General features: G+C 35.3%; 1 protein-coding gene across 12 annotated transcripts in view; it reads right to left on the bottom strand.

The window, feature by feature from the left end:
• The window catches only part of LOC111865185 (band 7 protein AGAP004871), a 127,691-nt gene that overhangs the window by 18,246 nt on the left and 85,540 nt on the right, over positions 1-23,905 (bottom strand). For 8 of the 12 annotated variants that reach the window (XM_033751728.1, XM_023853003.2, XM_023853001.1 and 5 more), the window contains 2 exons: positions 11,031-11,131; positions 3,692-3,847 (listed from right to left, as the gene is read on the bottom strand). In XM_033751728.1, coding sequence (XP_033607619.1) covers positions 3,692-3,847; positions 11,031-11,131 — 257 coding nt within the window. Of the gene's footprint in view, positions 1-3,691; positions 3,848-11,030; positions 11,132-13,720; positions 13,941-16,860; positions 16,934-20,294; positions 20,469-20,498; positions 20,584-23,905 lie in introns of those variants that run through there. The other 4 variants (XM_023852997.1, XM_023853000.1, XM_023852998.2 and 1 more) reach the window with 4 other exon arrangements.

The following is a 23,905-nucleotide window of genomic DNA, read 5'->3' as shown; positions in this document are numbered from 1 at the left end:
AATTCTTATGAGAACTGTGAAAATACCTAGCATTATACTTAACTTATTACATTTCAAATGTATTATTTCTTAATAGCAAAATTTTTACTTTTTAAATTCTTTTAACCCTTACAACCATGTGAAATATTCAGGTGTGTAAAAAAACTGTTTTTCTTTTCTGATTTCCTTACTGAAAAATAGGTGATTGTTTCATATTTGGGGTCACCTTATTTTCAGGCTTATACAATATATGAGGTGTACTTTCTAAAGATGTGAAGCAAATACAAGAATCCTGCAACTTATGTGACCAAGAATGGTCAACTTGAAATCTCATGTTCATTCCTGTTAGTTCTTCGGTTTCACTTAGTTTCAATGAAAAATACATAATGCACTTCATTTTGTTATTTATTTTCAGCCAATGACCAATCTTCATGTTTTGTTTGAAATCATTTCATATTTTGTTTATGCTTGAATAAAATAACAGCCAAAAATTATGCACCCAAAATCTAATCAACATGAAATCAGCACTAGTCAAAGTGCTATAAGTATTTCTTAACACCTGCAGCCAATTTCGTTTCCCAAAAAATAAATCTGTGCAGTGTTCATTACACTGAAAATCCAGTGAATTGTTGCATAAATGTGAGAACACAAGCTAATATAGTTATGGTAGTATAACACAAAGAACCAACTCAAAAAAGATGCATGCTATTAATATGCTAGTGTCACTTAGTCTCTTGTTACATTACTTTACAAAATGCTATATAAGAAATTGTCAACAATACACTGGAAGATGCTTGACAGGACCTTCCAAAAAACGATATTAAAATTTCAACCCAGATCAATACGATTCATACAAAGACCTCTCCTCTTAACAACAGGAAAGATTTAGTTCTCTGACATACATAACAATTAGATATAAATCCAGTTAAATACCATAGTAACTTTGTAGTGTAAAACATTCTAAGCTTTGCCCTACTTGATATTGTCACCTGAAATAAAGTTACCAGAGCTTAGGAAGCACAGATGCCATCGAAGTGTTACAAAATTTAGAGCAAACAAACACATCTGCCCTTAAACATGATTTTGGGGAAGTCATTTATGATGGTTTTGGAGCTTCATGTCTGAGTTTAATGGGGATGTAAATGTTGTTGCACATCCTTAAAAGGCTAGCTGTATATTTATATACTGTTTTACTAAAACACTTATACTGCTAAGTGTGATATATGTTGTTGGCAAAATAACTCTTCAGAGTAGGGTTTACTACCAGAGAAAATTGTTCAATGATCTCAGTTCCTTCATCATATTTCCAGTTTTAATATATTTCTATTTTTCAGACATACTATTAATTATGAAGACTTTAACTAATATATGACATAATCAGGACGTGCTGTATATTACGTTGACTGTTTCCTTGAAATAAAAAGACCTGTCTTGTTAAGTAAGCTACATGGACTAGAAAATGAACAAATAAATTAGTAGACTGAAGGGCCCAAAAACACTACCCCAACCCTTACAAAATTACCGGCAAGTTTGCAATCACGGACACAGTACATCCTTCACTCATATTCACCCAGTGTTTGGTGTCTACTGAGGTCTGGAGACATAAATAACTAATTACTCTTGAAAGTAGTATTCATCTACCAGTTGTATAAAGCAAAATTTATATTGGTCCAAAATGTTTACATTTAAGAATTTTGTTTGTTTGATTCTGTTTTAGCAACCGGTTTGTGCTGAATATCGCCACATACTTCCCACACAGTCTCAATATGATTTACATGAAATGTAATTAATTTCCTCCCAATTATGTAGTAACAGAACATTTCTGACAATTTAAACAATATCATATGCATTTGTGCTCAGCTTTCAACTGTGAGCTTTCAGTGTGGGTGATTTATACCTTTTGAGTAAAACAAACTAACAAAATTACTCCTGTATGCATACCACATGAAACAATTGTATATATATGATTAAATCTTTTAACTACCTACAGATTCAAAGAGCATAATAAACTTCTAGGCCACTTTAAAAACAAAAGTAATTCTAGTGCCACTTGAAATTATTTTGTAAATTATCTTATTTCCATTTTAAATACTAAAACAAGAACTGTTTACTAACTCGATTGAATACCTCATTACTTATTGAACATAAAGATTATTTTACTCTGATAATGTGTTATTTCTTAAAGGAAATATTACAGAACAATGGTAGGCATGTCATCAGAAAACACAAGCCCACATATGGTGAATTTGAGAAAAAACACAGGGTCCTCTTCTCAAGGTAGATACAGCAATAAAAGAAACACAACAAGAAAGATTTTTCTATATATCGTTATTACTGACAGCTACTATGGCTGTTATAATTATGGGGTCCATCATATAATGTCTTTATTTAAAATGAGCAAGTACAGGCAAAAATGAATAAGCAATCTGCATAGAATGGGTGAGAAAAGAAGACCCAAAACAGACTTTAAAATTTAAACTGAAAGGGCACCTGGACTGAGAAAAAGACCTTGAAAAGATGCAATCAGTATGTGAAGTCAGAACAGGCATGACTGACTACACTGTGCAGAGAAGGTCTTCATTATTAAACTGCCTGTTAATGATAAATATGGCTTAGATATGCATAACATTATCAACTGCTGCCATGCTCATTTATGTTTTCACATATTACAATCAAACCTGATGCTTGTCTAACAGCTGACATCTTTGTCCGTTGGTGTTTGTGTGTCAGCATAATTAATATTACGAACACTTGAATTAACAAGAAGAAGAAGAAACTAATAAATTAACTGTACAACAATACAGTACATTTTTTTAGAGAGGTGCACAATTAAGATGATAATTATGTACATAAATTAGAGAAATATACATTTACATAGAAGAATATGGAAACAAAGAACTTATCACCCACCTCAGTTTAAGATTATAGTCTTCTGGAATGTGATTTGTAGTTTGGTAGACAGGCACAAACATTTCAAACAGCCTTTCCACCATCACCATTAGGGTAAAAGAGGCAGCATGTTCCTCCAAAATGCTGGCACCTACTTACCAAACTACACGGTGTCATATGCCAGAAAACTGCAATCTTAATACTAGCACTCACCACCACTGTGAGAACCTCAAGTCTCAATCTTTGTTATAAAACTGAGGAATTTGGATGTGTGTGTGTGTGTGTGTGTGACTGTACCATAGGCGATGTTTTGTTGAGATGTATTCTTTAGTTTTATGAGACAGTATTATCAATCATATGTCTAGCTCATTATGAAACATCTTAAATGTTATTCTTTAAAGCTAAAATTTTACAACTAATACATTCATTTTCTCTTTATTTTGTCACACTAATGGATGATGCCTCAAACTGAGATGAAAACCCTCAAATACATCTTAAATCTACTAGCCAAATTCACTTGCACTATGCTTCATATAAACCTCTATGTGGAAATCAGTAGGATTCTGTATTGCATTATGTTGATAACAGTACCAGGCAATACTGAACTAAAAGGAACCGATGCTGCAGTGAACTGATGTAGAATAAAAACTATTTTATAATTCTGGAGAGCTGCTAAGACTTCTAGGAGTTTAGGATAAACATATTACTAGTTTACCATATTTATAGAACATTAACTACCAATATCATTTTAAAGTTGCCTGCAACTAATTCAACCCTGCACGCTTATTACTAACTTAACAGACAATAAAAGACATGGACATACCTCCTGAGGTGGCACATCAAACGAGACAGTTCGTAGATCCACCTTGCAATAAGTGTCGATGCATGGAAGAATGAAAAAGATACCAGGTCCGCGTGCCCCACCCTTACGTAGCCGCCCCAGTCGGAATATTACCGCCCGCTCATACTCCTGCACAACCTGGTAATAAAATGCACAATATAATCGCTCGATAAAAGTATCAAATTTTGCATGTAAAAAATATACATATGTAGGAAGAATATGTTTAGGAAAACATCATTACGATGGAAGGACTCTGCCGCACCATCCAGTAGGTGTTCACCAATGTTTCACAGGGCTATACTACAGCCAGCTTCAGGGTCACACACAGAGATCAGCAGAGCACTGCGGGCCACCTGCTTCCCACTGGTTTCTTGCTTGGCTTACTGTGACTCTGAAGATGGAGGCAGTAGGATACTCCAAAATGAACTACTAGCAGACTACATGTCACATCCCACAAGACAGCACTCTTCACAACAGGTGATTTTACTTGATCCCAAAAAAGAAACATGACCTGTTTGCAAGCAAAAAATGACAAATGATAAATACTACTCTTTCTCAAAGAGTATTATACAACGATTTTTGCTGAATCTTGCTGTTAATGAAAAACTGAGAGACTGGTGCTGTGAGTGATAAGGAAAATGAAAACACCCTGTTCTAGCACAAACTGTTACAGTGAGAGGTTCAAATCAAGGTTCATAACAAGTGAAATGTGTACCATTGATGCCCAGCTTGTTCTACTTGAGACGCACTGAAAAAAAAAGTTCATGTACAGACCAAATTATGAAACATCCTATGAATTCTCTCAATTCACCCATTACTCTCCATCACGTCCAAATACTCTCAACATTTTTCCTCAAAAATAATTCTTGGCTCTGAGACTAAATATCCTGACAGTTTTCCTTAGTCACTCCAGACAATTTCTGGAAGAGCACCTCTAATTACTGCATCCTTCCACATCCTCTCCAAATTCATTATTCGCCAGCCATCCAACCATCTGATGCCATATAATGTGACTTATCAACAGCATCATTAAATAAACCATAAATAAATGAAATACTTAAAATGATGAGAATATACAAATTATTTGGCTATTTAATGATACTATTTCAAATTATGTGATTATGTAGCACCGAATGAGATGGGAAAATGAAAAATTTTCAAAGAAAGTAACACTTTATCACCTGAGAAGCTACCAGAACTTCTGACCTCAAGTTATTCTCAGATGTGCTAAGTCCTAGGCACACTTCAGCTTCAGTGTACTCTCCTGTTTTATAAATGCCAGGATTTTGATCTAATTTTATTCTTTCCTCTGGGAGTTGAATGATATACCATAGAGCAACTTTATGCCTGAGGATAAGACTTTCTGATGCATTAAAACTAAATTTTAGACCTTCTAAATTCTTTTAAGACATTCTGAACACAGCCCTTCAAATATTAACGTAATACTCTGGTACAACATCAATCTCCATAATACACTTTTTATGGTCATACAATTATTTTTCATTTTCGAATTACACGATTTGATTGGAGCTGGGGATGTTTTGGATTACTGAAATTCAGGGGAATTAAAGCTGAAGTACTGAGTCATTAATCATTCATCAGCTGAAAACAGACCATAACGCAGAAAAAATACATCACAGTTTTTTAAAAACTGAATGGTGTAACACATGGCTGAAACACTACTTTTATATTCTAGCTATACACATCGAAGCAAGAGTTAGCAACTGAGCAAAAAATACAAACATGTTTCTGTAAGTGACAAAACATATATTTTAAATTGCTGTTTCTATTTCATGCATTATGAATATCAAGTGAACTCAAATCATGGAATTAATCACCCATGTCCTGCCAACTGTCCATCTGTAATTCTATCACCCAACAAATAATCCCTTCTACTACACAGGTGCAAGCATATCAGCAGCAACATAACAGAAAGACAAAGAACGTTGGCTCAAGCAACATTTCTTTTTCTATGGTTTCCTTCAGACCCTCCTGGCAAATGTCAGGATAGTACCTTCAGTTAGGTCATGACCACTTACTTCCACAATCTTTCCAGTTCTTCCTCACTTGTTACAAAGTCTGAGTTACCGACAGTGTCACTGAACGCAATACAAATCCACAAATAAATAAAACACAATGGAAAGAAATTCCATTGTGCAGGGTACTTCTTGAGAATATAATACAGTGGAACCCCCACTTAATTCTCCTCAGTTAAAGGCTTCCCCTCATTTAATGTCCAATTTCAACAATCCCACATCAATAATCTTAGTGTTAAAGTTCCTCCATTGATATTTTTCTCAGATACATTGCCCTCCAATGAAACCTTAAAATTTGGACTCTACTGCAGTTGGTTCAGTCAAGAAACTCAAAGCTTTTATGATATTTTCTATCTGTACCCGAATTAATTATCAATAATATTCAAAAGGATTGTAATCCAAATGAAAAAACAAATTTTTATGATTATTTAATTTGTGTTTTTAATGTTACTTTTCCTAAAATTAATTTCAATCCTGCCACAGCTAATGAAATAGCAAACATCATTAATAAATTGAAAACGACTAATTTGTATGGTTACGATGAGATCCCTATCAAAATTTTAAAAAACAGTGTAGATTACATTTTATCCCCATTAACCCATATTGTAAATAGATCCTTATCAACTGGTATTTTTCCAGATCGTCTTAAATTCTCAGAAATAAAACCCATATATAAAAAGGGTAACAGGAATTGTATTAGTAATTATAGACCAATTTCATTATTGACCTCCTTCTCTAAAATATTTGAGAAGGTAATCTATAGTAGACTTAGTAATCATTTGGTCAATAATAACATATTAGTAAACGAACAATTTGGATTTAGGCCAAATTCATCAACCGATAAAGCTACCTTCAAATTACTGAATCAGATAATCCAAGCCCTTAATGATGGGCATAGTGTGGGAGGATTATTTTGCGATCTGGAAAAAGCTTTCGATTGTGTTAACCATGGGATATTGTTATCTAAATTGGAATTTTATGGTATATCTGGCCCACTTCACAAATTAATAGCATCTTATTTGAATGGTAGGTTTCAAAGAATAAGATTACAATCAAAACATTCTAGCTCAAGTACTTATTCCAACTGGGGTGAAATTTCTCATGGAGTCCCCCAGGGTTCCATTCTTGGGCCCTTGCTTTTTCTAGTTTATATCAATGATCTTCCGTTAATCCTAAATAAGGTTTCCACCCCTATTCTCTTTGCGGATGATACCAGTGTAATTATCAAGGAATTTGACCCGTTTACTCTTCTAGACAGACTTAAGGAAGTCTCCAATATTTTAATTACATGGTTCAATGCAAACCTATTATCCCTAAATCTCTCGAAAACGCATTTTATTAAATTTATAGCCAAAAACATAGAGGAGCAGTGCAATTCCATCAGTATTAACAATGGAAATAAGAATATTTTGAGTACAAGATCTACTAAATTTCTGGGTATTAATATTGTAAATACTCTGTCATGGAAGAAACATATTGACCAACTACTTTCCAAACTCAACACTGCTTGCTTTACTATTAGAGCCTTGAAGCCATATGTTAATCAGGCAACATTAGTAACGGTGTACTATGCTTATTTTCATTCACTCATGAAATTTGGTATTGTATTTTGGGGTAATTCATCATATGCTATAAGTGTTTTTCGTGTACAGAAAAGAGTACTTAGAATAATCACAGGTACTGGTTACAGGAACTCTTGTAGGCAGCTATTCGTGACATTGAAAATTCTTCCTCTTCAGTCTCAGTATATTTACTCTTTATTATGCTTTGTGGTTGATAATATAAATTTATATCAGTTTACAACTGATATACATAGTAGAAATACAAGACATTGTTTTAATCTTAATTTTTATCAACCTATAGTTCATCTATCACTATACCTGAAGGGATCATACTGTATGGGTATCAGATTGTTTAATAGCTTACCCTTATATCTAAAGCAGTTGTTCACTAATTGTAAAGATTTTAAAATTGCTTTGAAGGATTTCTTGATTTCTCATTCATTTTATACTTTGGATGAATATTTTGAATGTTGCAGATCGAAGGATAGCATTTCCTTGTAGTAATTTATGTGGATGAGTACATATATGTCTGTGGTTTGTTGATTGTTACCTAAATTTGTGGTATTTTAAAAGTTATGATTGATATTAAGTCAGTCTATTATAAATTTTATATTTTAATTATGGTATTATTGCATGTGGCATAATCCTGTCTTGCTTGTTTTGTTTTGTATCTTGTAACACACATGTATGTATATGTAATTGACTTGTTTTATTATCCCTTGGCTTGTTAAAGCCAAGTGGGATTAATAACGTGAGTAAGTTATTCTTAATGTATGTTTATTTTTATTAGATTCTTTTACCTTACATTATTATTTATGTTTATTGATTGATGTATATGATTTTGATCTTGTATATGCATATTGATATCTGTATTCAAAGGACAATTTCCACATCCTGGTTTTTTAACTTGTAGGGATATATATGGAAAATAAATGGACAATGAACAATGAACAATGACAATGAACAATACCTAAAAGAGTCTTACCACATTCACTAAAACCCACCACTGAACCTTCAACTGAACCAGTATCCACACAACACCCTTACAACTTTGTTCTTTAAAATCCATTTTAATTCTACCAGATATCCCATCTTAACCTACAATTTCACATCATCTATTTCTCTGAGGTTATGTCACTAAATTTTTTTTTGAATAATTAATCATCTGAAAATGACAGTGACAATTTGTATGAGCTTTACAGATCCTCTTTTCATGCTGGGTTAGTTCAAACAACATGCCTCAGACAAATGTTGAACATTGTTGTGTACATGTACTTGAGTTTTCATCAAGAAATTAAATTTGGTTGAATTTCATCACATATTACATTCCAAAGCTGTCTTCCTGTCATAGCACTAAATTTATGTTTATTTTAAATCAGCGGCTACATGTAATACATTATAAGATTTCTTATTTTAAAAAATGAAACTAGGCTTATGATATCATCACGTTGTCTATGGTACAAATCCCTTTCAACTTCTGAACCAGATAGCCTTAAGCTGAGCAAGGCCCTATATCTGATCAAATCCTTACGTAATTCTGTTAGTTTACAGGGATTAAGTAATGTATATTTTACTAAATTTGAATCCATATTTAAGTATGGTATTATGTTTTGGGGTGGTGGAGGTAAAGAGATTGATACAGTTTTTAAAGTATAAAAAAAATGCATAAGAGCCATTATGGGCATTGATAATCGGGCATCCTGCAGAAGGTTGTTTGGCGAGTTAGAAATTTTAACTGTTACTTCTTTGTATATACTGGAGATTTTATGTTTTATCATAAAAAATAGAATCTATACAACTCTGAACTCTGATGTGCATAATTACAATACAAAGCATAAACATAATCTGTATGCCCAACATTGTAATACAAATCGTAAGAGAAGTGTGATAAACATGGGCACAAACCTATACAATAATCTTCCTTTGGAGTTAAAGAATGTATCTGATTTTAAAGTGTTTACGAGGAAACTGAAGTGTTATTTGTTGCATAGTGCCTTCTACTCTCTTCAGGAGTTTTTTTATATGTAAGATGTTGAATTAAATGACTGTAATTGTTTGTTAATGCATGTGCTGGTGGTTTCTTTATATAAGTTATTTAAGTATTTATGTATTCTTTGATTATATTAGGTGTGATTGTTATTAAATCTATATATTATCTTTGACTTTATCCGAATGTATATTTTACAGTTATGGATGTAAATAAAATTATGAATTATGATTTTCACTGAACTCAATATGAACATCACAGACATTTGATGTCACCTTAACACTTTATTTTTTAATTTCCTACAACAAACAATAATGACACATCAAATGTGTATACTTGTTACATGCCAGCAACACTACAGCAACACATAATTTATGGTACTTAAAAATATGCATAACAACAAATCTTGAAAAAATTTTTTGGTATCTTGGTAAAGGTAACTTTATGTAGAATGGGAAATACTAACATGGTGGCCATTAGACATTCTTTTTTGGGTTTTGGTTTGATGACAATACACTGATGAAATCTGGCATACGGGCATACTACTCTTACAAATGTACCTATACACTGTGGATCAAATACTGTATGTAAGTCAACAATTACAAAACTGACATTGTTGAGAAACTTTACGCTTATATCTGACAAATATAACACATACACAATCTGTACTGTGTAAGTTTTTCACTAAAGTAAAATTACATCAGCAGAGTAATATAACTGTTCACTAGCAATATATGTAACAGGAAAGTGGGACATATAAGTTCTTTGAATATAGTATAGTATTATAAATTCTTCAGTGCATCTATACTAACCAGCCTCAAAACTTCAATCCACCCAACCAACCAGATAATGAAAAATTAGTATTTGAAGGTATTTTATTTTAAATAAATATTACATTTTTGAACAAAATAGTTACTAGGCAATTCAGTTTGTGTACCTATGGTATTACTTACTTACTTACTTACTTACTCATGGAGCTGAGCCCTTCTGGGGGAGCCGCCAATTCTGTAGCTACTCAAGAATTTCCCAGCATTTTATGGAACCCGAAGGTTCATCACCATGTTCACAAGAGCCCTCCACTGGTCCCTATCCTGAGCCAGATCTATCCAATCCATACCATCCTATCCTATCTCTCTAAGATCCATTCTAATATTGTCCACCCATCTACGCCTTGGTCTTCCCTGTGGTCTCTTTCCTTCTGGCTTTCCCACCAATATCCTATATGCATTCCTCGTCTCTCCCATTCGTGCTACATGACCTGCCCACCTCATCCTCCTTGACTTGATCATTCTAATTATACTTGGAGAAGAGTACAAGTTATGAAGCTCCTCATTATGCAGTTTTCTCCAACCTCCTGTCACTTCATCTCTCTTTGGTCCAAATATTCTCAACACCCTGTTCTCAAATGCTCTCAGTCTATATTCCTCCCTTAATGTCAGAGACCAAGTTTCACACCCTTACAGAACCACAGGCAAAATTATAGTTTTGTATATTCTAATTTTTATGCTTCTGGACAAGAGACGAGAAGACAAAATGTTCTAGACTGAATTGTAGCAAGCATTACCCGAGTTCAATCGCCTCTTAATTTCCTCCTGAATCAGGTTTCGATCTGTTATCATTGTTCCCAAATATCTGAACTGTGCCACATTTGCAAAACATCTGTTTCCTATCTTTATGTCATGATTTTGCCCTGCATTTTGGCCTATGGTATTACCTATATGAACTTAAACTCTTACCTTGAAACTGAGGCACAGTGAGATGGGGAAGGTCACAATAAATAGCAAGATGGAGGCTGCGGTTGCAATGAATTCAATGCAGCCCATTGGCTCTGGTTCAGCTGAAACAATTGTAAGGGAAAGGTTAGAATTAAAATGCCACTAATTATAACTTCTAACATGCAGTCCTATTGCTGTATATCAGTGTGAAGAGGACAATGTAATGGGGAATCGTTTCTTCTGTACCTCCTCTCATACCATTATATCCTATCCTCCTATCCTCATTTCCCATTCTCTTCCCCTTTCCTTACTTCGATTTATGTTACACTAAAATGTATATTAAGTTACACCTTTAGCCTTCTAATTGTAGTTTCCAGTTCACAGCGTTCATCTGTGTATGTGTATGAAATCTACAAATTTAATTATTAGCATGACACACAGATGTGGGAACTGACCACATTCAAGCAAATGTTACAGTGACAACACAAGTATCATTGCTTAGCAATGATGAGTAAACAGCTGTGGGATGTGGGAACTGCCCACACAATCAATCAAAAATCATATCCTAATACTGTAAATGATGAAAGCTGATATAAATTCAAAATATCTCAAGTTTTAAGCTTGAAATTATTCTGAATGCAATCTTAAGACTTGAGACCTACTACTTCCACATAGGACAATTTTAAATCAAACTCTCATTGCACTTTATTTAAATACAAAGACTAAATAAAATATATGTTTTTACTGTAGCATTACAGTGAATAAAATCACTTGGGGGAACTACAGTATAAACTATTAATGCATCTTACTTTCTAGAACTGCTGTAAATGCTCACGTTTCACAACAATACAAGCAAGACAGGGCTTTGGAAAATACGAGGGTCATACTAAAAGTCATGAGCAACAATTTTTTGTAAAGTACCAAGCTTTATTATTGACAAACCAAATATACCACCTCAATCTACAGACCTTTCTTTATTTTTCCACATAATTGCCACTTCTTTGTACACATTTCTCCCAGCATTCTGGGAATTTGAAATTCCCTTTCTGTAAAATTCCGTTCCAGCCATCCGAAGACACTGACACACTGCTTTCTGAATTGCCTCCCTTGCCTCAAAACGTTGTCCACGCAGCTGATCCTTCACAAATCCGAAAAGATGGTAGTTGGAGGGTGTCAGATCAGGGCTATAGGAGGGGTGAGGAAAAACTTCCCACCCCATCTTTACAATTGCTTCCAATGTGAGGGGAGCGGCGTGGGGGCGAGCGTTGTCATGCAGGATGATTGATGTTTCGATCCGGACGTTCATTGCGCAATGCATGACAGAGGTCTGGACATAACGAGCAGCACTGATGGTTTGCCCAGGTTCCAGGAATTCAGCCAGAATAAACCCCTCTGCATCCCAGAAGACTGTGCTCATCACCTTCGCAGCTGGTGGCACTGTCTTTGCCTTCTTTTTTGATGGAGAATGCAATTGGTGCCATTCCATACTCTGCCGTTTCGTTTCAGGCTCGAAATGGTGAAACCAGCTTTTGTCACCTGTCGCAATACAGAGCAAAAAATTGCCTTCATGTCAATATCTCTGCAGCAGTTCTGAGGTGATGGCTTTTCGCTGACCTTTGTGGTCTTCAATCAATAACCGCGGGACCCAACGAGCACAAACTTTCCTATAGCCCAAGCTTTCGATCATCTCCTGTACTGCACTGTGCCCTATTCCAAGTTTTCGGGCTATTGTGTCCACAGTCACACACCTGTCATCTTGAATGATCTCATCCACTCTTTCCTTGCTGCGTTCAGTTGAGGCTGTTCGAGGACGATCACTCCGAGGCTCATCTTCGATGGTGTTCCCATCTTTAAAATGTTTCGCCCATCTTCGAACACGGCTCGCACCCATGCACACACTTCCATAAGCACGCTCAAGTCTCTGGTGAATTTCTGCAGCAGGGATTTCCTCTTTCACAAGAAATTCGATGGCAGCATGCTAGCGAAACGACATATCGTTGTTGGCCATTTTGTTATGAGTGATACTGGTCACGTAAGGCAAGCTATTGACATCAGAAGACACTCAAGGTTAACACAACAGCTGGTTCAACCTACCACTATACTCTCTTTCGTCTGCTGTTCCCAGGTTGCATGCAAAAAAAAAAGTTGCTCATAACTTTCGGTACGACCTACGGATATGTTACTCACAGATCGTATGAATTGAGTAACCTTTTTAGCAACAGAACTATATCATTAACAAACAAGGTTTGAAATAATACATACTGTATTAGAGATAGCAGACAATGCTTGATACAATGCATACACTTTTTTGATTTCAGCTGTGCATGTCAGGTTGAGGATACAATACAGTTGTACTGTCAAACATTCAGCTATATGGTATGTATTTAAGAGCTCTGCATCCTGGTAACAATTGAAATCGGATCACTGTCTTCTAGACAGTAATGTGTTTCAACTTCAATTACTGTTTTGGAACAGATTTATATTTCTTGTTATATGTGTGTTTCATGAAGAAAAAAGTATCAATATAACATACTGCTGCACACCATAATACACATCCAATCATACCTCCTGACTTCCTTATGGTTTTCACCCAGCATATACTAAAATCATATTTTCAAATAAAATTGACAAAATAATATTTTTTAAAAAATAAAACATAATTAATATTCACAATATGAACTTCAACAGGATATAAAATAATGCATTATTACCTAAATACAGCTTACTTTCATGAGCTATACGCAGCCGTGCTTCTTGAAGTGGGGTGCTCTCTAGTTCAATTTTTTCTGCAGCTTGCGAGAATGACATGGCTAACTAGAAGCACGTCTGAAGTTCAATAACAGTTAACTGAACACACTTATTAAAGTTCATAAAGCATCACTTCAGGAAACTTTCTTGTAACTTGCACAACACCACAGCACCTACAAAATACTGAATGGAAATTGTTGAGTTTCCACAGTGACAAATCGAATACCAACAGACTGTTGCCTAGGAAGAACCGTGGCAACGATTTATTGAAACAGCAGAAATATTGCATTTCCACGGTAACGAGCACAAAACACGTGAAATTGAACCCTGGGCGATGGTGCGTTCTATCCTGTCTGAAACCACATTATAATAGTCTAGCTGCGAAAAGCCAAGTTAGTTGAATCAAGTGAACGGAGTCAAGACAGTTAGTTGAAGACTAGCAGTCACCAAATTTAATTGTATTGAGCTGTGAAGTAAGACAACACCGAAATTGACACGGCAAGAAGAATTGTGAGACAGAAAGTGATAATAATTGTACTCGCTAGTGTAAAAGTGAGCGATCAATAAACGTATTCATTCCAATCTGAAGACCCACACTATATTTATTCATGTCACGTCACACAGCCGACACGCTACATTTTTCATTTTAAGACAGTCTGCATGTAACCATGGCATTGCAACCGGACATCTTACATTCATATGAAATACATTTCTCAGGATTATAAGTATCTACCATTATTTACTCTGTTATAACAGCAAAACCCCCTTCCCGCAAAATTTTATAGTGGATAAACATCTCACTTGAAGTGGATATGTAGTTCTACAACGGGGTATAACTAGTGAAAGTATGTATCAAGTATCACAGATGATTCTGAATTTCCATGAACAAATACATGTTCATTAGAAGCAGTACCATTTTCAGTGGTTTGTTTTTACTTTTGTATCATGCAGGCATATCTTTCTAGTAAGGAGCCATGTTTTGTGGAATCTGCAAACACACTCTACAGCTACTTATTACTGACATAACCAAACTAACTTTCTGCTACTATAACCAAAGTATCTGTATTCAACATAAGATTGTTAAAAGAAGTAAATGTTATACTGCCGGTCACGGTAGCTGAGAGGTCTAAGGCATGCACTGTCTTCGATCTCTCGGAAGCCTGGATCGTGGGTTCGAATCCCACTCAGGGCATGGATGTTTGGGTGCGTTTTTCTGTTTTTTTTCTACAGGTAGAGGCCTTGCGATGAGCTGATCACTCATCCAAGGAGTCCTACCGTATGTGTTAGATCTAGAGAAACTGAAGTGAACGGAGAAGTTCATGGAGGTAGGCCTAGGCCCACTGGGGCTGTAGTGCCAAGGAAAAAAAAAATGTTATACTATAAACATTCAAGATTGTTAGAGCCAAGTTATACAAAAAATCCCCAAATTTTTGCATGTGCATATGTCTCAGCCTTATTATGATCAGTAACTGCTAAATAATGCTCTGAACAAATGAAAGAATAATCAAGACATTCTTTTGTGAGACTGATATTTTCCAGCCTCAAAAATGTGTTCTGATTATAAGCTGTCAAGTTATTAATTAACATTTCATCCAAGAAAAATCTGTTACAAGAATAAATATATTTTCAACAGGGAATACCATAAAAATACATACACACATGACCTGAAGCTTACAGGGTGACTATGCAATGAAGCGCTCTCAGAAATTTGTCTATGTTAAGACGTGTTTAATATCTAACGTTCTGGAGACTGTCTCTGTCTCCATCAGCGAGGACTGATGTTAAAATACATGTACTTGGATTTAAAACTTAATTTCATGATGCAGCATTCCGTGAGGAGAATACATGAGTTTCCATTCACTTTATTTTCATTTTGATTACTGTTACTTGGAACCTCTAAGAGGAGAATGAATGAAGCATTATTAAGAGAAATACACTTCATTTGGCAAGATAATTTCAGCAAAAACATTATTACTTTCAAATTAAAAATAGCTGATTATGAACAGTAGAAAAATGGTTGAAATACATATGGTTCTGCAATTATTTTCATTACAAGAAGAAACTGGATACACTGGCTTATATAGGTTGACAGAAATGTGCCATGCATTTTATGAACTTCACTATTCACCATTCAGAAAACTCATAATGGTAAAAATGCACTTTTTCATTATCATATACGAAATAAGAAAATGGAAGGCTAATTGGATTGGTCATGTTTTACGCAGAAACTGCCTTCTAAAAGAAGTTACTGAAGGAAAGATAGAGGGGCAGATAGAAGTGACAAGAAGACGAGGAAGAAGACGTAAGAAGATGCTGGATGACCTTGACAGAAGAGGATACTGTCATTTGAAGGAGAAAGCTCTAGATCGCATTAAATGGAGGAATTGTTTTGGAAGAGACTGTGGACCTCGACAGATTACTGATGATGATGATGATGATATTCAAAGATACTAGTTAACAATATATTGAATTAAAAAAAAAAACTCAGAATTGTTTCTTCATCTGTACACATGTACATAACTCTTCATCATGCAAGCTTTCAAATGCCACAGAACTTTCTTCAGCTTGGAGACAGACATTGAGACATTTGGAAATTATGCATATTGGACTTTTGATGTAAGACAGTTGTCAAATTTCAATTATATTTCTAAGCAACATGCACAGGCATGGCAATAAGAGAATAATCACTTGCACCACAATCGGGGTCAAACTAACATTTCTATATTCAATTAAGTAATAAGTTATTTACCAAATTCTATAATCAACTAAGAACATCACCACTTGTAAATATACACCTCTGGCTTCTTACAGGAGATATTAGTGATTGTGTACTCCTATACATGCTATCCTAATGCTGGTGAGTGTTCTATCCTGTCTCAAATATTTTATTACTTATTCCCACACATCAAATGTCTAATAAAATATGCATCTGTGAATTATTCAGTTACTAGTAACCCCCATTCCCATGCATTCCCATCCTAATCAATAACCAACTATGTCCCTCTCACTCATTACTTCAAGTTTTGTTGCAATGCTGTGACAAGGCAACAGGTACACACAGACAGACATACACATGGATGTAGGAAGAGTAATTTGCACTCACGAAACTCAACTGCACACTCCACCCCTCCAGAGTCTGTCCTTGTGCATTCAAAATCCATTCACTCGCTTCTTAAGGCTCCGAATACTGTGCACTGGTTGCATGTCTGATTCAAATACCACATTCTAACACATTACACGTACATTATGTATCCAACATTTAACTCTATGCTTAAAGTTAATGAACTATTTGACACTTTATCTGTAATGAAAGCCACATTCAAAGCTGCCAATAAATGGAAACTCAAATACTCTCTACATAATGCAGTCAACAATTAATTACCAAATTAATGAGCATGGAAAGGCATACAGGTATTCCTCATTATATGCAAGTTCAAAAAATTTTATTTCATTTTAATTTGTGAAACTGATTTATACCAATCTCAATTAATAATGCTGTATTTAATGTAAAAAACTTGATGAGCAATCAAGTGCAAAGGGTAGTAGGGGATATATATATATATATATATATATACGAATATATAGTATTGTTGGAGAAGCAGTGGAGGAAAATAGGGCGTATGGGAAGTTTGGACCAGCTGTAAGACCTCTTCTGCACACTTACTGCTGTGTGCAAAATCAGAGGCCAGGAAACAAGTGGGAGCACCAAGATGAGGATCACGGGCGAACCACCAGGAAATAATGGCACCACATGCTTGGCTTCTTCATCTAACCTAAAGATGAAGGCAGCATGTTCCTCTGATTTGGTGGTACCTATATACCAAATTATACGATGTCACATCCAAGAATATTGTAATCTTCAGACAGAATCAAATCCACAGTAATTTACTCATACACCTTGCTAAACCTGTTTCATAGGTTGATCTAAACTTGAATGTATGTATTGCAATTTATCAATAAAGCTTGTAATACAAATAAAACAATAAGATAACTAAGTACATTCATTTACTAGTTCCACTTGTTGACAGGCTCTATTTCAGCCTTCAACTTTGGCAGTGCTGTGTAGTAGAGTGTGTGTGTGTGTGTGTGTGTGTGTGTATGAGATGTGTTCTGAGAGTGCTCTGAAGAGCTTGATAAATGTAACCATCTTCAAACTTAACTGCAAAATTAGAAGTTCTTGAACTTGCTAGCCTCTTAAGATTATCACCAGAATAGGGTTTGAAGAGATAAGGAATGAAAATGCATACAGTTTGTGGTCCTCTTATAAAATGTGATCATAGTAGTCCCCTTTAAGGAAAAAAAAAAAACTGTCAAAAACCCCTTGTCAGCATAGTCAGAATTGAAATTTGAGGCCACTATATACACAAATGTTATATATATAAAGAAAGAGAACCTCTCTACAACAGGGATATGCTGCATGTATTCAGTTCAAAAATTAAACACAATTTTAATCAGTACAAAGTCAGGGGAAACTACCAAGCTATAACGGCATAATCATATAAAGAGTCAATTGATTCTTAGTACAGCAGATACGACAAAGAAACTCAGAAAACATGAAAGCACTAAGCTATCAGCATCTGTTCCCTCATGCCATATGCACTACTCTGAGTGACCTACTTTCACAGTTTAGTTCAGTTCCAGATACTACAGTCAATTTAAGTTTACTCATACAAGATTCTATTTCAGAATTACCGGGTTTTCAGTCTTTGTCCATTGTCCAGTACTCTTAAAACTAGAAAACACAACGTTTTGGAAATTGGATCTGTTGCCATCCTCAGGTGAGGAGGGTGACACCTACTCTGGTGGATGCCTTAGAAAGAGCTAACCTCAATCACCAGACCACTGGATGATGGACAAAGTCCAAAACCCCAGAAATTCTGGGTGTTAAACACCATCATCAGAACCCTTCAGAATCTACAAGGCTGTTTCTAAAAATATAGAATAAGACAAGCATTCTGAACACCACACACCCCATAGAAGGTATGGTAGTAAAATCACCATACATTGTAGAATCTAACAGCCAGACAATTAAAAAAAAAACACTAACATTAACTAAAGTAATGTAAAGTGATGTGAAGTGAAGTAAACCTAACCTAACACTACCAATGACATCAAGTGCATAACTGCATGTAATACCATGCATGCCAATAATAAAGCAACTGAATCAGTAAGGCTCTAACCAGACAAAAATACTTTCTGGACTTGTTGTTTTCAAATTTTCAGAAAGGGCCTGTCCACCTTTAATAAAGGCTTTGCTCACCCATTCTAGTATTATAGTTTTACTGCATGTAATGCACTGAGTACATATACAAAGGCGTTGTATATTAGATATATCTAGTCTACCTACATGGTCACTAATTCACAAGTCAAAATGCTGACCATTTTGCACAACTCTCAATATATTCTAACAGAACAAAAATCGATTCAGGAAAGGACTATTACAATTTCTCCATTTACATTCATTTTATGGTATTAATGAATTTTTTGATTACAGGGTTAAAAAGATTGATAATTGATTTCATTGGGATTATATACATAAGTAATGAAAAGTTGAATTATAAATTTTATAATTTTAAAATTACACATGTAAGGGTGTTAAGTTTTCATGTAGTAATAAACTTACAGGTCACATTGGATGGAGTAATTTATATTTGTAATTTAAAATTATGTTTACATAAATATTTTAACATGTATTATATTTTTTGTAATTATTATATTTAATTGTTATATTGGACTATTGTCTATATCCTGAGTCTTATGACCTTGTAAAGGATTTTTGACATGTAATTAAATAATAATGATAATGATAACACAGGTGCTCAAATGTCATATTATCAGACAACTTTTGCTGAACTGTCAACTTTACCACATCCGCCAACAACCATACACATGTGAGTCCTAAATAATGTCAATTAAAATTTCATATTAGACATCAATAATTGGGGGGGGGCGGTTTATGAAGAAAATCAATCAATCAAATTACTTTACTTGAAAATGGGCATATATTTTGAAAGTTAATATATAAAAACTCTCTTAACAAACCGGATAATTTTTTAAAGTCAAATATTTAAAATACACTCTTGTTTTTTCTGACATGTTTCTAATATGACTTTCATACCGTTATAACCACGATGAACGCAAATTATCTGAAATAACACACATTTTCGAGAGCTAACAAACAAACATTTACATTTTTATTTATATAGATTATTAACTTTTGTTGGGTAAAAGTGAAGATACGGGTTCCCCAACGTGCAATTTCCCGTTTTTGAAAGCTTGTCCGATTGGGACTAAGGAACCAGTACGTTTTGTTTTGTTCAATTACGTCAGACTTGCTTGGTTGGGTTCAATTATTAGTGCGGCAAGCAACGGCAGACCGCATTCTCCACTTTCAGAGATGCTTGAAATCTTGTTAGATTTTTGTATGGATCCTTCTTAAGCATATACACGACGACACCAGCAAGAATACTTATGATCATAAATATACGAAAATCAGCTTTTATTAAGATTTCTAACGTTCGATCTAATTCTTAGAACCTGAATTTGGAACCCATTAGTTCATATGCTTTTTCAGAAAATGCAGAACACGGTCACATGACCAATTCGAATACGACGCGATCATCACATTCGATCCCACCGAAAGCTGGCCTTTGTAAGTCGATCCAAGCTGAACGAGTGTCTCAAACCGGTTCCAAATAATTTCTTCACTCTAAATCAGAAGTCATGTAATCATCCCAATACCTTCACAAGCTTTGTAACTGCACTGTAAAACGTTAAATTGCAAAATGCTAACAGAAAACGCAGAATCTACACCAATTCCTCTACATTCACACACATATCTATCACCGAAAATATCGATTCTTATATGCAATGATCGTTCTACGAAATCGAATGTGAATAATCGCGAACGTCGCGTGCAAACAAGACCGCACGATAAGCAGAACTTGCAATACTAAACGCGCACGACTGTGAGGCTCTCCACGGATCAACAGCTGGCGGTCCACACGGAGCACTGCTGCTCTCTCTCTCTCTCTCGTATATGCGGCCTTTATGCCCGTTACCAGAATGTTTAAACTAGAAGAGAACACAGGACCGATCACAAAACCTTTTCATGGAATATACATGAATTGAAAATATGATCCAGTTGTTCGGAATTGGCAACTGTCCCATATATACAGAATTGTCTATTTCGATCCCATTGCCCCCGATTATGCATTGTAGTAATTCTTTAATATGAGTTAAAAGGTTTACTTGGTTATTGACCTTATTTGTAGGCATAATGGATGGAAGCTTTCTTAAGTGTGTGGGCGTGTGTGCGTGTGTTCGTCATGATTTTAGCGACAGTCCTGCGGCTAGTTGTGTTTTTTTACTGCTCTACTGGAATATATTGGGGTACGCAACTCTTTAGAATAAAATCTTCCTTGAAAATTAGTACAGTTAACAAAACCACGTCTTTACACTGTTCTCCACTATGTATCATAGCACTTCTGCTTCAGTACGTTTTATATTATAGAATCTTGGTTGATACAGACTTCTCGGAAGAGGAACAGTGACGACAGATGATTATGTTTATCTGTGTTTATCCAGAGAGATATGAAATACTTCCATCAATTCTTATAAAAAGAACAAAATTATTCTAAAAAAAAGTAGTTTCCCATGCAGACGCATGAAAAATACGAATAATTCCTTAATGTAAAAGGACCATTACATAATTTTTATTTTAAATAATGGAAATAAGGTGGTCATGAGAGCGATCATGTTAATGGGCGAAGCATAATGAAGGAACTGTGTGGAAATAATATACAGGAGTTGTCCTCCAAAATACGATACGTAAAAAGTGATCTGCAAATATTAGTAAGCGCTGGGCTGTGTAATTACTATGAAGTTGAACCCAATCAAATAATAATAAAAAGAAACTAGCAAAAGTGCAATAAAGAGATGCATAGCCTATGATTGCTAATTCACTTTAGTTGCATGGTAACCATTTACGAATGCCAGAGAACTTACCCTCTTCCCTCTTTAACAGATCCTTGAGAACACGTTTCGATCCGTAGGTTATTAAATGACCTATACTAACCGCAGAGGTCACGAGACAAAGCGAAGGGACGATCGTGATATGGAAATGACGTAGAATGAAATAATCGGATGTATTGCAAGATACGAGTATTATTTGCTATTCGCCTGAAATGAGGAACACCACGAAAACTTCGCCATGATGACTGGTGCTCTGACGGAGGTTCGAATCAGGTACCTCAAACAAAGCCAGTTTGTTCCATAAGTACATATACTTAATGTCGAAGCACTACTCACTGCTTTAAGGGTCCATTTTTGTTCTGTCACTCCTGGATTGTTCTAACGCTGTTAAACCTCAAACAGAGATAATCAGAAGTTTGCATAAGTTCTAATTAACGCAAATTACGCAGACATAGTGCTCCTGGGGTTGAATAGTTTGCAGCGAAGTTAATTTGAAAGCTATTTTAATAATGAATGGAGCTAAGTTAGTTAATCTGTTGTGTGCATAGAGATGGCATTTGCATTGAAAATGACGATTAATAATTAAATCTTAGCAGTGTTCTTGCAAGGCATCAACTAGGTCTATACAAATATCCGGACCGTAACCATTCATCATGAAGTGAAAGCCTATGGACCATGATTCGAATCTCTGTGAGGGTGCAGGGATTTTTCTCTTTCTGAAGTGTGTAGCTGACTTATTTACTTCCTGGCTCTACAGACCTCCTATACTACAGATGCCCATTCTTTATTATCTGCCCTTTGGCTCCATCTCTTTATTTTCAAGCCCCGCTAATCATTCTGTACAACTTCCAGTCATCTCACGTGGGCCTTCCAAATTTTCTTCTATAATCTGTCTTATTTTCAAGAAATTTCTTGGCTGCCTTTGTTTGATCCATTCTCGTCACACCCCCCAATCATTCCAAACTTCTACATTTAGCCTAATTTCCTTATTCCTAAAAAATTAAAATGAGGCTTAGAGATCATCTTGCTGTCCGTCTGTCTATCCGTCTCTGTAACCCCCCCCTCTTAATTTTTATTAGGAGGCTTATGAAATCACTTTCCTGTCTGTGTATCTGTGTTCCCCCCTATTTTTTTCTTTTTCTATGCGATCCCTGTCATATCAAAAGAAGACGATTTGTTCTTCCCAGAACTTCTTGTAATATCTGCTATAAAATCGGGATCTTTGTGGGTTTCAATGTCACAGATCAAATACTGATAAGATTTTTTGCATTTGTCAGATACTGCAGAAAAATTTTGAGTACAATGAGAGAGTACATCAGCTATTTGTAGGCTTCAAAATAGCCTATGATTCAGTTAGGAAGGAAGTATCGTATAATATTCTCATACAGACTGGGGTACCCATGAAACTAGTTTGGCTGATTAAAATCTGTTTAAGTGAAACCTATTGTAAAGTTCGTATTTGTAAACATTTGTCTGATAATTTTCCTATCCGGAATGGTCTAAGACAAGGAGATGCTTTATGTCCACTGCTTTTCAACTCTGCTTTAGAATATCACATTTGGAAGGTGCAGGCAAACCAGGTGGGACTAATATTACATGGGACACACCAGCTGCTGGTCTATGCTAATGATGTGAATCTACTGGGAGATAACATAGATACAATAAAGAAAAACACAGAAACTTTAAAACTGACGCTAGTAAGGAGGTTGATCTAGAAGAAAATGCAGAGAAAACTAAGTATATGTTGCCGTCTCGTCACCAGAATGCAGGGCAAAATCATGACATAAACATAGCTAACAGATCCTTTGAAAATGTGGCACAGCTCAGATATTTGGGAACGACAGTAACGAATCAAATTTGATTGAGGAAAAAATTAAGAGACTGAATTCGAGTAATGCTTGCTACCGCTCTGCCCAGAACCTTTCGTCTTCTCGTCTGTTGTTTAAAATCGTAAAAATCATAATACACTAAACTATAATTTTGCCCGTGTTCTGTATGGATGTGAAACTTGGCCTCTAACATTAAGGGAGGAACACAGACTGAGGGTGTTTGAGAACAGGGTGCTGAGGAGAATATTTGGATCGAAGAGAGATGAAGTGACAGGAGGTTGGAGAAAACTGTATAATGAGGAGCTTCATAACTTGTACTCTTTTGCCAAGTGTAATTAGAATGAC

The sequence above is a fragment of the Cryptotermes secundus genome, unplaced genomic scaffold, assembly GCF_002891405.2.
Source record: "Cryptotermes secundus unplaced genomic scaffold, Csec_1.0 scaffold238, whole genome shotgun sequence".
In the NCBI taxonomy this organism is placed as follows: domain Eukaryota; kingdom Metazoa; phylum Arthropoda; class Insecta; order Blattodea; family Kalotermitidae; genus Cryptotermes; species Cryptotermes secundus.
The sequence above is the reverse complement of the archived record's forward strand: the minus strand, read 5'-3'. Positions and strand labels throughout refer to the sequence as shown.